The sequence below is a fragment of the Oryx dammah genome, unplaced genomic scaffold (genome assembly GCF_014754425.2).
Source record: "Oryx dammah isolate SB20612 unplaced genomic scaffold, SCBI_Odam_1.1 HiC_scaffold_10, whole genome shotgun sequence".
Taxonomy (NCBI): domain Eukaryota; kingdom Metazoa; phylum Chordata; class Mammalia; order Artiodactyla; family Bovidae; genus Oryx; species Oryx dammah.
The window spans coordinates 59,299,965-59,315,515 of record NW_024070194.1 but is presented as its reverse complement, the minus strand read 5'-3'; the positions used below and the strand labels follow the sequence as shown (position 1 = coordinate 59,315,515).

General features: G+C 38.0%; 1 protein-coding gene across 7 annotated transcripts in view; it reads left to right on the top strand.

The window, feature by feature from the left end:
* ARMC3 (armadillo repeat containing 3) overlaps positions 1-15,551 on the top strand; it is a 104,682-nt gene that overhangs the window by 19,351 nt on the left and 69,780 nt on the right. For all 7 annotated transcript variants that reach the window (XM_040248571.1, XM_040248569.1, XM_040248574.1 and 4 more), the window contains 5 exons: positions 4,557-4,682; positions 9,336-9,404; positions 9,642-9,817; positions 11,793-11,987; positions 14,537-14,720. In XM_040248571.1, coding sequence (XP_040104505.1) covers positions 4,557-4,682; positions 9,336-9,404; positions 9,642-9,817; positions 11,793-11,987; positions 14,537-14,720 — 750 coding nt within the window. The remainder of the gene's footprint in view (positions 1-4,556; positions 4,683-9,335; positions 9,405-9,641; positions 9,818-11,792; positions 11,988-14,536; positions 14,721-15,551) is intronic.

Below are 15,551 nucleotides of genomic sequence, written 5' to 3'. Positions count from 1 at the left end.
CAGCTTTCTTCACAGTCCAACTCTCACATCCATACACGACCACCGGAAAAACCATAGCCTTTACTAGACGGACCTTTGTTGCCAAAGTAATGTCTCTGCTTTTTAATATGCTATCTAGGTTGGTCATAACTTTTCTTCCAAGGAGTAAGCATCTTTTAATTTCATGGCTGCAGTCACCATCTGCAGTGATTTTGGAGCCCAAGAAAATAAAGTCTGACACTGTTTCCACTGTTTCCCCATCTATTTGCCATGAAGTGATGGGACCAGATGCCATGATCTTCGTTTTCTGAATGTTGAGCTTTAAGCCAACTTTTTCACTCTCCACTTTCACTTTCATCAAGAGGCTTTTTAGTTCCTCTTCACTTTCTGCCATAAGGGTGGTGCCATCTGCATATCTGAGGTTATTGATATTTCTCCCACAATCTTGATTGTGTGGCTCAGTGATAAAGAATCCACCTGCCAGTGCAGGAGATGCAGGCTCAGTCCCTGGGTGGGAAGATCCCCTGGAGAAGGCAATGGCACCTCTCTCTAGTATTCTTGCCTGGGAAATCCCATGGACAGCAGAGCCTGGTGGGCTGCAGTTCCTGGATTTGCAAAGAGCTGGACACAACTGAGCGCACATGCACACATGCAATACTAGATTTATAGCCCGAAGAAGACAAATATTATACAGATTAAAAAATGATTGAATAAGTAAATAAACAGGAGAGAAAAGAGAATCCAATGCAGACAAATCCCAGTTTACGCAGATACTCTGCCCTCGAGGAGGTGGGACACAACTTCCCACTCCTTAGGGGCTGTGCATGGACATCTTTGCAAAGAGCACACAATGGACACCTGGGGGAAAGTGTGTAGTGGAGAAAGCTGACAGACCCTGTCTCTGCCAGGCAATCAAAATCAGCATCAACAGAGATAACACGTGCCCTTGACATAATGAAAAGAGTACTTCACTTCTGCTATTTGACCCCAACCTAGAGACTCAGTCTAAATATGATTTTTAAAATCTAACTCCAATTCAGGGACATTCTCCAATTATCAAAAACAAGGAAAGTCTCAGGACTTCCCTGGTGGTCCAGTTGCTAAGACTCTGTGCTCCCAATGCAGGGGACCTGGGTTTGATCCCTGGTCCGGGAACTAGATCTCACATGCCACAGCTAAGAGTTTGAATGCTGCATCTAAAAGATCCCGTATGCCGCAACTAGGACCCGGCACATCCAAATAATCAAGTAAATTTTTAAAGTCAGCGGAGCAACATCTTTAAAGTACTAAAAAAAATTAAGACTTTCAACCTAGATTTCTACACCCTGAAAAAATATCTTTCAAAATCTTAAGTGAAATAAAGTCTTTCAAATGTTCAAAAACTGAAATAGCTCTTTGCAAGGAGACCCACACTACTAACTAACTATATTAAGTAGGTCCTTCAGGCAGGAGGAAAATGATACCAGATGAAAATATGGAAGAATAAAGATAGAACACTAGAAATGGTAACATATAAGGTTTTTTGCTTATTATTTGAATCACTTAAAAAACAAATTAGTTATTTTAAACAAAAATAATAATCTTATATTGTGTGGTCTGAAACATGTGTAAAAGTAAGATATACGACAACAGAACCAAGGTAGAAAGGTAAGAAAATAGTGGAAGTATACTATATAAGTGTACTGCATGTGAAGTAATATATACTACCGCTTGAAAGAAGGCTGCTAGGATATATACTACAGACCCTAATGCAACCATGAAAATAACAAAGCAACGATATCAAATAAGCCAACAAAGGAATAAAATGGAATCATAAACATTTCAATTCATACGAAGAAGGCAGAAATGAAGAAAAGAAAAACAACAATGAAACACATATGAGATAAGTAACAAGATGGTATATTTAAACCTAACCATAACAATAATCAAATGTAAGTGGTCTGTATACGTTAACGGGGACAGGATGTTTTATTGGATATAAGCAAGACTAAACTACATTCTGCCTTCAAAAAATGCACTTAGAATATAATGAAATAAATAATTTGAAAGTAAAGGAGGAAAAATGATACCCTATGCTAGCACTAATCAACAGAAAGCTGAAGTAGCTATGTTACTATCACAAAAATGGAATGGTATCAGAGATAAAGATGACCATTTTGTAATAATAATAAAGGGACCAATTAATCAACGTGCTATGAAAAATCCTAAACAGTTGTGTTAAGTACTTAATGTCAGATTTTCAAATTATATGAAGCTAGAGAAATAGACATCCACAATTATACCTGAGGATTCTGATACTCTTCCCTCAATAAATGAAAGAACCAGGAGACAGTAAATCTATATGGATATAAGAGATTTGAACAGCAATACAAATGAATTTAACCTAGTTTATATTTTTAGAACACTCTAAGAACATCAGAGTATACACTCTCTTCAAGTGCATACAGAACATTTATCAAAATAGATTATATTCTGGGCCATCAAACAAGCCTTAATAAATTTAAAATTCCAATCATACAAAATATATGCTATTCCATATTAGAATTAAATTAAAAATCAATAACACAAAGAACTCTGAACAATCACCCAATAGCTAGAAAATAATAACATACTTCTAAATAACCTAAGAATGAAAGTGGAAATCAAAAGGAAAATCCAAATTGAAAATGAAAACACAGCATATAAAAAGTTGTAGGATGCTACTAAAAGAGTACTTAGAAATTTATTGTACCAAATGACTGTTAGAAAACAAGAAGGTTTCTCAAATCTATGATCTCAGCTTCCACTTTAAGAAAATAGAAAAACAAGAGCTAATGAAACCCAAGCATTAGTGTTAAGAACATAATATACATGTGAGCAGAAATCAATGAAATAGCAATAGAAAACAGAAAAACAATGGATAGAAGGAATAAAATTAAAAATTGGTTTTTTGAGATGAATAAGAATAATAAAAATGTCTAGTCAGATTGATAAATAAAAAGATATAAGACAAATATTGATATGAGGAATGAGAGAGGAGACATTGCTAAGCTCCTACATATATTACAAGGATAATTAAATATTATGAACAATATAAAGCCAATAAATTCTACAACTCAGATGGATTGGACAAATTCCTTTTAAGACATAAACTCTCAAAGCTCACTAAAGAAAAATAAATAGCCTGAACAGCCCCTTATCTATTATAGAAATGGAAATTTGTAGTTAAATATCTCACAAAGAAAACTTAGGTCCAGATGTTTTCAATGCTGAACTCTACCACTTATGGAAGAATAATACCAATTATACAAAAATTCTGTTAGAAAATTGTAAAAGATGGGATATTTCTCCATTGATTCTATGAAGCCACCATTTATTTAAGTATCCTAAAGTTTATCCTTAAATTAAAATTTATTTGGGACTTCCCTGGTGGTCCGTTGGTTAAGACTCCATGCTTCTGATGTAGGATGCTCAGGTTTGATCCCTGGTGAGAGAGAAGATCCCACATGCTGTGTGGCACAGCGGGGGGGGCGGGGGAGGGGATTTTTTTTTTACAAAATATCTTCATCTAAATTAACTTTTAGAACTTCGATAAAATGCAAAATTATGGAAAATTTGAGAAGGATTTTTGTAGTATCCACAATGCATAATTCAACATAATCTTTTGAAGTGACAAATTTAAATATTTAGACACAAGGCAAGTCCATAGACTATAGGAAGATACAGTCTGTGTTTTGAGAAAGGTGTAATCAGAATGAACCTGTAACTTCAGGTACAAAATATCTTCATTTTCTGAGAAAACTGAGGCAAAGAAATACTTTCCTCTTAAATTAATTTTGAAAATGAAATATGTGTCTTCATAGCTGGAGAAATTAATTGCAAAGTTGAAATTAATCAGGACCTAAACATTATTCCAGACTTTGCAGAATGATATCCCACTTATGGGGTATGGATAATCTGCTTCTACAATTGGGCTCGATGCTGGCCTTCAGTGACCTTCTGGTTCTGGGGCTTCTTGCCGTAGCCATGATGGCTGCAGGTGAACCTGCTGGGTGAAAAATGAACATCCTAAAGCCCACCACACACACTTGAACTTGAGGTGGAGATTCTCTGTGTTAATTTTCATAATTAATTATGCCAGTATTACTGAGTGCCCATTAGATGCCTGGCACTGTGCTAGCCACTGCAGTTATGAAAGAATAGAACAAAAGGGTATCTGTCTTCATGAAAAGTCAAGTTACAGGAGAGGAAGCAAACAGTCACGGAGATTGTTAAGTGGTATGAAGAAAATAACGCAGGAAAAAGAGCAATCAGAAAGACTGGTATGTAGTGATCACAGTAGGTAGGATGGTCAGAGGAGACCCCTCAGGAGGTTAAGTATGAGCTAAGAACCAAAGGAGGAAGCCAGTTTTGTAAACATTCAGGGAAAGGAGAGCAGCAAGCATCCAGGATACCTTTGCTCTAAAGTTTATTCTAGAGAAATATGTGTAGAAGCAGAGGAATGTGAAAGGCAAATGGCAAATAAACTGGAATGACACAAGGAATAATTTTGATGAGACTGCTATCCATTTCTGATTTTATTTTACCTGTGATGGTAGGTGAGGAAAATAAAGGCACCCTCCTTGAACTTGGAGCTGTGGAACCTTTAACTAAGCTACTCACCCATGAAGACAAAATTGTGAGAAGAAATGCTACTATGATATTTGGAATTATGGCTTCTAATAGTAAGTATCTGCTTTTAAAATCATAAGTAATCTCTGCTGCTGCTGCTGCTACTGCTAAGTTGCTTCAGTTGTGTCCAACTCTGTGCGACCCCATAGACGGCAGCCCGCCAGGCTCCCCCGTCCCTAGGATTCTCCAGGCAAGAATACTGGAGTGGGTTGCCATTTCCTTCTCCAATGCATGAAAGTGAAAAGTGAAAGTGAAGTTGCTCAGTCGTGTCCGACTCTTAGCGATCCCGTGGACTGTAGCGTACCAGGCTCCTCTGTCCATGGGACTTTCCAGGCAAGAGTACTGGAGTGGGGTGCCATTGCCTTCTCCACAAGTAATCTCACTTGATGCATTATCCTTGTTTAAATTTAACCTTAAGGGATTCATTTTAATTTTATTGATTTTATAAATCCATCTCTGGGGGTTTAGTAGACTAATTCTGCCATATATTGAATGTGGCATATTACAGTATTTATAAACAACAAAAAAGGAGAAATATTTAAATTTCTCCTGTTTTGTTCTGTGTACACACTGCAGAGTTTATACACCAAAGGTGCTTCATAATGCCTCCTGTGCAACTTATTTTAAACACAGAAGGGTTCTTTGAAGGATTGGGTTCTTTGCCCAAAGTCATGCAGATGGCTAGTAGCAGAACTGAGATGAGAGCTAAAATTACAAGTTTCTTCTCTAATAGTTCAGTAGACTTTCTATTCACTGAATCTCTTATGATCTTTAACATTAGTGTCCACGCTAAATCAGGTTCTCCTTCTAAATGATTTTGGGGGAGAAAGGAGAGTTATAAATTCTTGTTTATACTTACATTTTCTAATGAAATATCTAGGTCTCTGTGACTTTTTTTGCTCTTTTTTATGTTCTTAGTTTCTATTGATTTTATTTAGTATTCTTTTCTTTCCATTATATGAGGAGTTTATCATCTGTGAAACCCTACAATTTGTTTGCAGATTTTTCTGAGCAAGTTTTTACATTGAATTTCATGAGTTTCTAAAGGAGTCTGTGACCCCCAAATGTTACGAATACTCTTACATTTGGATGCTAAATGAGATGGCTCTTTTATTTTTTATTTTTTTACAGAAATAAATATCCGTTTATTCATTTATAAACCAGTAATGAAACCAGTCAGGTATTTCCCCTCACCAGCAGATCTTGAATGGAAAAACAAATACACAAATTTCAGCAACCTCAGAAATTTCATTAAACCTGCAGAGAAGCATAATTCATTTTGGAGTTCGATTTTATGTTCAAGGAATCAGTACCTATCATAAAGACAATTACTGTAATCTCTTTGCCATGCAAAATTATCCCCATTTATTGTGGACCAACTGCAGGGCCAACTCCTACCTCTGATGAAGGCACTCAGTAAGTTCACATCCTTGAGGACGGCCCCTTCCTCTTTCGCACAGTGTAGTCTCAGAACTTGAAGCCAAAGTAAGTAAAAAGCAAGCCAACATCAAATGGGTTCTCCTGAGACCAGTGGTACTAAACTCAAGCCAGACAGAAGGTGACCTCATGACCTCTCCAGGAGTGGCGCATCCGTGAGTGACAAAATGTAACCCTAAGTACAAAGTTCCAATTATCAAAAACAAACAGGAGTCGAGCATAAGCTACGGTTGGCACTTCCTCTCGGAGCAGAGAACCGAGATGGCTCTTTTAGAACTGTCAAACCACAATCTGTAAGCTGGCTGACTAGGCTGTAATCAGTGCTAGGACCAATGCAGTCTGCAACTGCAAAGCTTAATCATGGAAAGAGCTGGGCTGTCTTCAAGGTCTCCACTGAGTGCTTCAGTCTCAAGTATACTGAATTCTATGATTCTGTGAAGTAGGTGAAAAAATCAAACAATTATTGGGGCTAATGCTCAGATGATAATCTGCTTGCAATGCAGGAAACCCAGGTTCGATTCCAGGGTCGGGAAGATGCCCTGGAGAAGGGAATGGCAATCCACTCCAGTATTCTTGTCTAGAGAATTCCATGGACAGAGGAGCCTGGCAGGGTACAGTCCATGGGGTCGCAAAGAGTCAGACACGACTGAGCAACTAACACTTTCACTTTAGCTGATTTTCTATTTGAACTGTCCGGTGTTATGGATAAAACACACCACATCCTCAAGTGCTTGTGAACCTCCTTTATTGCTAAGAGAGCCAACAGTATTATATATTATATTAATAACTGTTGCTTCACTTTTCATATGTGTCTAAGGAGACTTGGAATAAAAAAAAACAACTGGTCATTTGACCTAAAATGAAGTCACGTTTCTAGACTAATATATAAATAAATACACCTCTGAAGCTGCATGGTTAAATCATCATCTTTGGACAGTCTTAAAATAACTGATTATTCTTCAGAAAATTGTATGTTCATACGCTTTTCCACATGCTTATAGTGGATGACCCAACAGAATGTTCCAACATTCCAGGTGATAAAGGCTTGCTTTGAAAACCGTCTTCCCTTTTACAGTTTCAAATAAATTCTTTTTTTTTTTTTTTGGCTAGAGTGATTGAGCTATGAGCCTGTGCCATGCCTGGGCCATCCAACATAGGCACTCAAATTACTTTGTTAAACCTTTTTATCAAACAGGAGCTTCTAACTTCTTTTACCTTCCAGCTAGTATTTATTTTTTTTAGTTTTTTTTTTTAATGTGGACCATTTTTAAAGTCTTTATTGAATTTGCTACAGTATTGCTTCTGTTTTACGTTTTGGTTTTTTGGCCGCAAGCATGTGGGACCTTAGCTGCCCAACCAGGAAGCAAACCCAAACCCCACTGCACTGGAAGGCGAAGTCTTAGCCCTGTGTTTAGTTTAATGTAACCGAGACTCATTTAATTAAGTCAGCTAAAGAGGGACCTTTCATCAGGATCCTTGTGAGAAGTAGCCTTGTAAGCCCAGACTCTACATTACTTAAGGCAATCAGAAGAGCTCGCTGTCTTAGAAAAAAGGTTGATGTAAAAGAGCATGTATGATCAAGAGTAAATTAGATGGTGAATATTATGCAACCAAAAAATTGTGACTAAGAATTAATCTAAGAGCATAGAATGTCTTTCCTACACTTCCCCAAAACTCAAGTATTCTTTTGTACTGAAAGCCTATTCATGTACATAAGTTCACTAGCCTTCTTTGAGTCATTTTGAACAGAACAGAGAGAAAGAAATTTTGACTGGTTGAGAAACAACTATATCCCTGAATCCCACAGGAAAAGGTGTCTAAGAAAAGGCATATATATCCAGTGGTTAATCCCCTAGACCATATGCTTCAGGTACTCCAAAGTGAACTTTTCCAAACTTATGGTAATGCTAATTTTGACTGTCAGAAAACATAATCAACCAAGAAGATAAATTGCAAAACTGAACTAACAGCCGTGTCTATTTCTAAGAAAAAGAGGGGGTGAAGGAGAGCAAGAAAGAAATAGAGGTATAATTGTCTAGTTTTAATTAGGCTCCTATAAATAGGACAAAAGTGAACTTTAAAAAGTCAATATATCTAAGCACTTTTGGCATTTGTGATAATCAAATGGAATGAATACAAGATGCACTTATGAAAAAAGGCTGAGGTTAATTCTTATTGGCATTCTGTACTAGTTTATTAAAGCTCAACATTCAGAAAATGAAGATCATGGCATCCGGTCCCATCATTTCATGGGAAATAGATGGGGAAACAGTGGAAACAGTGTCAGACTTTATTTTGGGGGGCTCCAAAATCACTGCAGATGGTGACTGCAGCCAGGAAATTAAAAGACGCTTACTCCTTGGAAGAAAAGTTATGAGCAATCTAGATAGTATATTCAAAAGCAGAGACATTACTTTGCCAACAAAGGTCCGTCTAGTCAAGGCTATGGTTTTTCCTGTGGTCATGTATGGATGTGAGAGTTGGACTGTGAAGAAGGCTGAGCGCCGAAGAATTGATGCTTTTGAACTGTGCTGTTGGAGAAGACTCTTGAGAGTCCCTTGGACTGCAAGGAGATCCACCCAGTCCATTCTGAAGGAGATCAGCCCTGGGATTTCTTTGGAAGGAATGATGCTAAAGCAGAAACTCCAGTACTTTGGCCACCTCATGCGAAGAGTTGACTCATTGGAAAAGACTCTGATGCTGGGAGGGATTGGGGGCAGGAGAAGAAGGGGATGACAGAGGATGAGATGGCTGGATGGCATCACTGACTCGATGGGCGTGAGTCTGAGTGAACTCCGGGAGTTGGTGATGGACAGGGAGGCATGGTGTGCTGCGATTCATGGGATCGCAAAGAGTCGGACATGACTGAGCGACTGAACTGAACTGAACTAGTTTATTAAAAATCTAAATTTTAAAATATTTTTAGTATCTTCCCAAATAAACCAAAAAAATTACTGTTACATAATAAGCAAGTGTAGAGCACAGTAACTCAACTTTACTGATGGTATTCTAGGCACTTTTGAACATTTATGGTTATCTTTCCTAGTGTTTTGGAAAGTAGGACAACTGAGCAATCAAGGAACATGGGCTAGAGTCTGTCTGGAATCAGACAGACCTGGCCTGCCTTTTACTTGCTGTGTGATTTTGAGCTTCAGTTTTCTTATCTGTAAAATTAGGTAATATTAGAACCTATCTCATAAAGAACTATTCCACAGACATTACCATTATTATTACTATTAAACATTAATATTCTGTTTCTTCCTTTGCAGATGATGTTAAAAAACTGTTAAGAGAGTTAGATGTTGTGAATTCTGTGATTGCTCGGCTGGCTCCAGAAGGTAACTCTGCAACCTACATCTATGTAAAAAATGGAGAATAGTGTTATCCACTTCTGATTAAAGTGTCTATTGAAAATAGTTTATGAAACACCAATTGTGAATTATCATTAAAATCTCTCAAACTAAGATGGGCTCCAACCAAAGTAAGATTTGTGGAGCTTTGGTTTTCAAAGCGTGCTTTAAAATAATGGTTGAATAAGCCTTTACATACTTGTGTTATTTGTTTTTGATACACAGAAGAAGTCGTTATCCACGAATTTGCTAGTCTTTGCCTAGCAAACATGTCTGTAGAGTATACCAGCAAAGTGCAAATATTTGAACAAGGTGGATTAGAGCCTCTCATCAGACTGCTAAGCAGCCCAGACCCGGATGTGAAGAAAAATTCTATTGAGTGTATTTACAACTTGGTCCAGGTGAGATTAACTTCTAAAAACATGTTTTGACAAAAGCTGGTTATAGAATTTATTTTCCCATTAAAAAAGGAAAAAGCTTATTAAAATGCCCCAGTTTTGATTCATCAGTTCATCTCAGTACTATTTAGTAGTTATCATTCAATAAAATAAAATGAAGTTTAGTGTTGATACTTTCATTTTCCACAAAATAATTGTCCTCCGTGAAAGGGCATTTTAGAACCATAACCTAATTTTTAAAGAATAGAATGGCTTGCAGACTAAGGTGGGTTTATCCTAGGTAAGATGTGTTTCTTCCAAAACAGGAAATCTAATATTACTGTTGAACTAGTTTTGACCTGGGCTTACCTATTGATCTAATCCTGGTGGTCCAATGGGCTGTACCCTATATTGCACCCTATGCAGTTTACTAAGATTTTGGATTAGGCTCATTTGTTGGTGAAAACCTAGTGAGTTGCTGAACAAAACTCATTGCTCACATCTGCAAGATGCTACTTTCCTTTGTAACGTGCTGGTTTCCTTTACCCCCACCCCCCACCCCATCGCCTGCACCTGTCCTGTCCTCTGGCCCGTTCCCCACGGCCTCTCAGTTCCCAACCCAGCAGGCACACCCTCACATCGCCAGCAGGTCAGCTCCCGGCTGCTTTGGACAGCCTTCTCTGCTTCTCTTCCTGTTTAGGTTTCTGAACAATTCCCACACACATTTGATAAGCCTTAGTTCAACTGCAAGTATAAAACATCATTTTAAATAGCCATCAATAGAATGTGAAAGAAGAGATATCGAAGCAAAGGTGAGGGAGGGTTCATTGAAAGACAGATATCTAGAGAAAATATATACTATCAACAGAAGATGACAAAGGGACTCATCATGAAAGGCACCCAAAAGCATGAATTCCTGGCCCCTGCGTGTCCTTCCCATGTGGCTGGATACCCTCTGGTGTTACCTCTACCCTTACTGAAGAGCAAGGGCAGCAGTGTCCCTTCTCTGGTGACTGTTGTTTGTCCTACAGGCCTGAATAATCCTGCAGATGTGTTTGTGTGTTTCATCCTAAATCTCCTTAATAAGACTTAGCTCCCCTTTTCTTCATAACAGAAGTACTAGTTAGTAACAGTGTATTCATTTCCTAGGGCTGCTGTAAGGAAGTACCACAGACTGGCTTAAAACACCAGGAATCTATTCCCTCCCAGTTCTAGAGGCTGAATTTCTGACTTTAAGGTGTCAGCAGGGCTGTGCTGTCCCAGACTCTGGGTAGAATCCTTCCTTTTCTCTCCCTAGCTTCTGACAGCAGCTCTGAATCCTTGATGGTCCCTGGTTTGCAGCCTCACCATTGCAATCTTTCCCTCTGTTGGCTCTTTCTCCTCCTCTTATAAAGACACTGGTCTTATAAGGACACCACTAAATACCCACTACTCCACTATGACCTTATCCTAACTAATTAAATCTCCAACAATCTTATCTCCAAATAAGGTCACATTTTGAGGTTCTAGGGGCTAGAACTTCACCACGTTTGGAGGGGATACTATTCAACCCATAATAAGCAACAATCTACAATTTTTATGTCTGAAGAAAGCTTAATATTAGGAGCCAGTTGTGGGACGGATAGAGGAAAGCAAAGCTGGAAATGGAGATAGTGAAGGACAGGGGAGCCTGGCGTGCTGCAGTGCATGGGGTTGCAAAGAGTTGGACAAACTTGGCAACTGAACAACGACAAAACCAAAGAAACAGTAGCTTCTGAGAAGTCAGAAGCTTCTGGATCATGTGTATTTCCTATTACTGACAAGGTCTATAGGGCTAATATGAATATTTTGGTGTTGTCAGTGGAGGGTTTGCTTATATTTGTTTGTGAGCTATTTTGGAAATGAATCTGGAGTACAAGATGGGAACTTATGTTCTTTGTTAGAAAATAGAGTGTCTCTATTCTTGAGACTATATTTAGCTTTAAAAATCACTTATTTAAACATTTGTCTTTCCTGGCAGGATTTTCAGTGCCGAGCAACACTTCAAGAACTAAATGCCATCCTTCCTATATTAGACCTCTTGAAATCAGAATATCCAATTATTCAGTTGTTGGCTCTCAAAACCTTAGGTGTTATTACAAATGATAAGGTGTCCCGGGCCATGCTAAGAGAAAATCAAGGAGTGGATCAGCTTATTAAGATCCTAGAAACTAAGGTACCTGTAACCTTTATTCAATGTTCTATGAGAAGATATATCTCTCCTAAGTGTTGTTATAAATGCATATTATGGAATATTTTTTAAATTGAAATTTTATTATATTTAAGTATAATGAACTAATCTGCTTATTGCTACATAGTTTACCAGCATGATTAAATCAGACTAATGCTAGTGGTCATTCTAAAATAATTTTTTTTAATCTTCTGATTTAGAAGATTTAAGATTTTTAAATTTTTGTTTATGGTCTTCTCTTCAAACACCTGCAGTTGGTCTTCTACCCTTTGTCTACTCTAGTTTTCTCTAGGGTAAGGCAAGAAGAGTCATTTTCCACATATGATGGAGACTAATCTGCTTTAGTGAGTTTACTGATTTAAATATTAATTTCATCTAAAAAATACATTCATGGAAACATCTAAAATAACATTTGACTAAATATCTGGATTTTGTGGCCTAGCTAAGTTGAAACAAAAAATTAACCATCACAAATCCATCTCTAGTCAATTTGGCATCCATACAGAGCTCCTAAGTCATTAATCTCCAAATAAAAACAATAAAAGATCATATTTCCACTTAACATGATACAACTGTCCTGTGTGCAACCAAAAACACACTGTCCCCTTCCCCAGAGAGGGTATAAAGTCCTTGGGTGATGTTTACTCTTCTCCTTCACATCCCATAATTTAAATACTAAGATATAAAACTACCCCTACTTAAATAGTGTATTACAGGGACTTCCCTGTTGGTTCAGTGGCTAAGACCCCACACTCCCACCGCAGGGACCCCAGGTTTGATTCCTGATCAAGGAACTAGATCCCGCATGCTGCAAATAAAGATCTCACATGCTGCAACAAAGATCCCGAGTGCTGTGACTCAGATCCGGCGCAGCCAGCTAAAGAAATAAATATTTTAAAAAAATAAAATACCTTAAAAATACTATATTATAAAATCAGTACATCTCATGTTACCTGAGGAGATAAGAGAGAGAAGAAAAAGATATCTCATACACACACACACACATTCATAACAAAATAAGGAAATATTCATGACAATTACAGTCCTCTTTTCTGTAACTGATCACATGGTTGTAGTTGGTATCAATAACAACTACCTTCTTTCAATACCCATTCCATATTCCCTTTGCCCTCAGCAAGTACCCCAGCTCGTCTTGATTCTTTACCTGATGTGGTGACCCAAACCTTTATTCCTGAAGAGTCTGGACCATTTGTAGTTGTGCCTGCATTGGGTCATTATAGTTTTCCATCAACCTTAATCACAGGGTATGGTATTACCAAAGAGATGATGTAAGAGACTCCCTGTATTACAGGCACACTCTTCCTCACCTCTATTGTGGAGTAGCAGTCCAATTTCCCTTGGATAGTTGGGATCAGTCACCCCAACCCACACAGTAACTCTCTTCTTCGCCTACTGATTCAGAGGCATGAGGCCCCCAAAGAGACCAGGTGGCTGTCATTTCATTTCAGTGGACTAGACTCATTGCTGTGTCTCTGGGTGGAAGTATCCATCACTTTGGATCTAAGATTTGCAGATCAGCAGAGCCTATGGTTGTGGGTACAGGAAACAGAAATTTTGCTCCCGAATCGCTATGGGTAACAGTGAGTGGGGCCACTACCGTGTCACTCCTTGATTCCTGGACCCATGAACTGTGCTACGGGAGCAACAGCACCATATACTAGATGCTGTTTCAGAGCACAAACAGCCCTGTGCTCAGTTCCAGTTGTAGCAGAGTCTTCCAGAGGCCGCTTTACCAAGCCAGCTGCTTCAGGCTGGTGGGGCCCTGGGAAGGCCAGTGACTTCTATGCCCCTGTGCTTGCTGCTCCACTTCTCTTGCTATGAAGTGAGTTCTTGGATCAGAAGCAATGCCGTATAGAATACCATGGTGGTGGAGCATCCTTCCCGTGTTTCTCTCACTTTAAGGATTTCTACCTTACATTTCTAACTGTTCAGATATAAGGTTGCAATTTTCCACTGCTGGGGGGACTCTGGAGGTTCCTCAAGCAAGAAAGTCACACACTCACAATAACTCCTTCTACCAACCAGAGGTTTTAAGGAACATACTTCCCTTCAGCTTCTGTTTGCTTTTTCAAAAACCACTTTTTTTTAGATTTTAAAGTTGCTGTCCAGGATATATGTATGCATATAGCTGATTCTTGTCATTGTACAGCAGAAACGAACACAGCATTGTAAAGCAATTATACTCCAATTAAAAAAAAAAACTAAAAAAATAAAGCTGTTGTCGATGAAAGGTTGTTTGAGCAACTTCACTGGGATGCCACTACTGGGAGTTTCCAGCAATTATTTTTTGTCTATAAAATATTTTAAACTAGGGGAAATGAGAAGAGATGAGACAAATGGTTAGGGAGGGTGATGTTATGTTAATAAACAGAACTGTTTCCTTGGGCCTCTGTCACAACAAAATTAATTATATTATATTCTGACTGATCGGAGTTCCCTCTTGTAGTAAAATTTGGCAAGTGTGAATTGCTTTTACTACAGTTTTCTAAAATTGTGTTTGCTTTTCTCATTAGGAATTGAATGACCTTCACATAGAAGCTCTTTCTGTGGTGGCCAACTGCATTGAAGATATGGATACTATGGTGCTGATTCAGCAAACAGGGGGTCTTAAGAAGCTCCTGTCATTTGCAGAAAACTCTACAATTCCTGAAATTCAGAAGAACGCAGCAAGAGCAATTGCTAAAGCCGCTTATGACCGTATGTCTCATTTTATATAAACTAAGCATACCTATTTCCTCCTGTATTTTTGATTCCGATTAGTACTAAAAAACACTAGAGTATTTGTCTGCTTTTAAATGGTCATTTGAGGATAGTGCTATACTTAATATTGAAGGCTGAAATTCATCACAATGTCCGTAAGTGAAAATAGAGATTGCTTCACCAAGGATATAACAAACTCAATGTGATTAATTACACCTTTTTAAAAAAACAGTTCTTCCCTAAATTAAGTTTTAAGCCTTGATTTCTCCTGATTTTGAAATTTTACAGAATGCATGCACTGTTTGTGATCCTGAAAATGTCATTTCAATAAATCCGCATTTGGAATGATATCTATACAGTAATTTTCAGTTGCAGCTGGAGTCTGACTGTGCCATGTAATATAGCTATGAAAAATAATATGCTCATACTATATACAAAATACACTTTTCATTTCACTGGCAAGCTATGTTGACATAAACCTGTAAAATATGAGAGATTAATTACATCATGAGCACCGAAGATGAAATTATTGTTTCAATTTATGTATATTTGGCATATTTTATTTAATAAAGGATGTGATTTTGTTTTCCCCTTCCACATCACTCCTCTTATAAATGATGACAGCTTTGACTGGTTTAAGTGATTTATATTCTAAACATATATACTCACATCTGTATATATGTCTATGTGTGTATTATGAGGAACATTTCCTTTTCCACCCATACTGGATTTCTTCAAAGCCCAGTTTTAATGCGGTATGCTGAAGTTCACTGCTCAGTACAAAGTCAATAGAGAGAGTGACCTCATGAGTTATATCATAAAGGCCTG